The sequence below is a fragment of the Otolemur garnettii genome, unplaced genomic scaffold, assembly GCF_000181295.1.
Source record: "Otolemur garnettii isolate 467f Iridium unplaced genomic scaffold, OtoGar3 scaffold00092, whole genome shotgun sequence".
In the NCBI taxonomy this organism is placed as follows: domain Eukaryota; kingdom Metazoa; phylum Chordata; class Mammalia; order Primates; family Galagidae; genus Otolemur; species Otolemur garnettii.
This window is the reverse complement of record NW_003852487.1, coordinates 6,118,012-6,119,789: the sequence shown is the minus strand read 5'-3', so window position 1 is coordinate 6,119,789 and position 1,778 is coordinate 6,118,012. Positions and strand designations below refer to the sequence as shown.

General features: G+C 34.8%; 1 protein-coding gene across 2 annotated transcripts in view; it reads left to right on the top strand.

The window, feature by feature from the left end:
* Window positions 1-1,778, top strand: part of BCL2L13 (BCL2 like 13) — a 104,896-nt gene that overhangs the window by 80,063 nt on the left and 23,055 nt on the right. Inside the window, exon 7 of one of the 2 annotated variants that reach the window (XM_023516548.1) lies at window positions 949-1,058. The exons of the other annotated variant lie outside the window; for it this stretch is intronic. Within the exon in view, the coding sequence (XP_023372316.1) occupies window positions 949-1,014 (66 nt within the window). The 3' untranslated portion in view covers window positions 1,015-1,058. Of the gene's footprint in view, window positions 1-948; window positions 1,059-1,778 lie in introns of those variants that run through there. 2 annotated transcript variants of the gene reach the window in all.

Sequence of the window (1,778 nt, the reverse complement as noted above, 5' to 3'; positions counted from 1 at the left end):
CCCAGGAGTTGGAGGTTGCTGTGAGCTGTGATGCCATAGCACTCTACCCAGGGGGATAGCTTGAGGCTCCATCTAAAAAAAAAAGAATCTGTACATGCTCTAGGTTGATTCATTTGGTGGCATTTGGTATTACATTGTGTAAATATACAACAGTTTTATGTCTATAATCTTGTCATTGGGCATATCCAGCTTTTTGCTATTATGAATATCACTTATTCTTATACATATGTGGGAAAATTTCTGTGGCTATACACTGGAGGGTAGAATTTTGCAGTTGTAGAGTACATATGTTCTCATTTACAAAATGAGATAATGCCAAAGTGTTATCCAGAGTGGTTTTCCAGTCTATAGTCTAAACAATATGTACGTTTTTGTTCTACATCTTCCTTGATACTTAGTATTCTGAGTTACTAATTTTTAAATCATTTATTTTTTTATTTTTATTTTTTTGAGACAGAGTCTTACTTTGTTGTCCTTGGTAGAGTACCGTGGCGTATAGCTCACAGCAACCTCAAACTTTTGGGCTCAAGCGATTCTCTTGCCTCAGCCTCCTGCGTAGCTGGGATTACAGGTGCCTGCCACAATGCCTGGCTATTATTTTAGAGATGGCATCTTGCTTTGGCTCAGGCTGATCTTGAACTCCTGAGCTTAGGCAATCTACCTGCCTTGGCCTCCCAGAGTGCTGACAGGCATGAGCCACCGCACCCGGCCCTAAATCATTTATTAAGATAAGTTTATTTTTGAATGCTTATGGATTTACAAAAAAGTTAGAGATAAAACCAAGAGTTCTCATGTACTTTTCACCCAATTTTTCCTGGTGTTAACATCTTACATAACTATACCTTTGTCAAAACCAAGACATTAATATGTGTATGTTAAGTTAACTAAACTCCAGACTTTATATGGATTTCACCCATTTTTATAGTAATGTCTTTTTTTCTGTTCCAGGTTCTAATACAGGATACACCTTTGTATTTATGGACTTATTTTTCATTACTCATGGGTATAAATTAATAATTCATTGTGGATTTAATTTGTGTTTCTGTGAGCACTAACAAGGTTTAGCTTCTTTTCATGTTTATGAGCCATATACACACATATATTTATATACATATATATATTTTTTTAATAAAATACCATGTCTTCATGTGTTTTGCCCACTTCTCTGTTGAATTTTTTTTTTGTAATAGTTCTTTCCATACTTTATTGATTGAGACAAGGTCTAGCTCTGTTCATTGGTGTCATCATAGCTCACTGCAACTTCTATCTCTTGGGCTCAAGTGATCTTACTTCATTTCCCTGAGTAGCTGGGACTACAGGCATGTCCCACCACACTCAGCTAATTAAAAAATTTTTCATTTGTAGAGACAGGGTCTTGCTCTGTTCCTTGGGCTGGTCTTAAACTCCTGGCTTCAAGCTATCCTCCTTCAGCCTTCCAAAGTGTTGGGATTACATGTCTGAACCACTGCATCCAGCCTCTGCTTTGATTCTAGAAATGTTTGTTAAGCTGTGTTTGTTGTAATTTATTGAACAGTTAGTGATTTTTTAGTGAGAGTCTTTTCATAAAATATAGGGCATATTATTGCTTTTTAGCAACTATGTATCTGAGGATTTGAGTGAATAAAAAAAATGGAAATTTAATAAATATTTGTGCTAATATGGAACATATTAGGTTTAGATGCTTGGTAAATGTTTTTGAATGAAACTGCTGAGCATTTATTTCAGGAAATAAAAATATTTTATTTTATCTTATTTATTTTATTTATTTATTTTTTTGA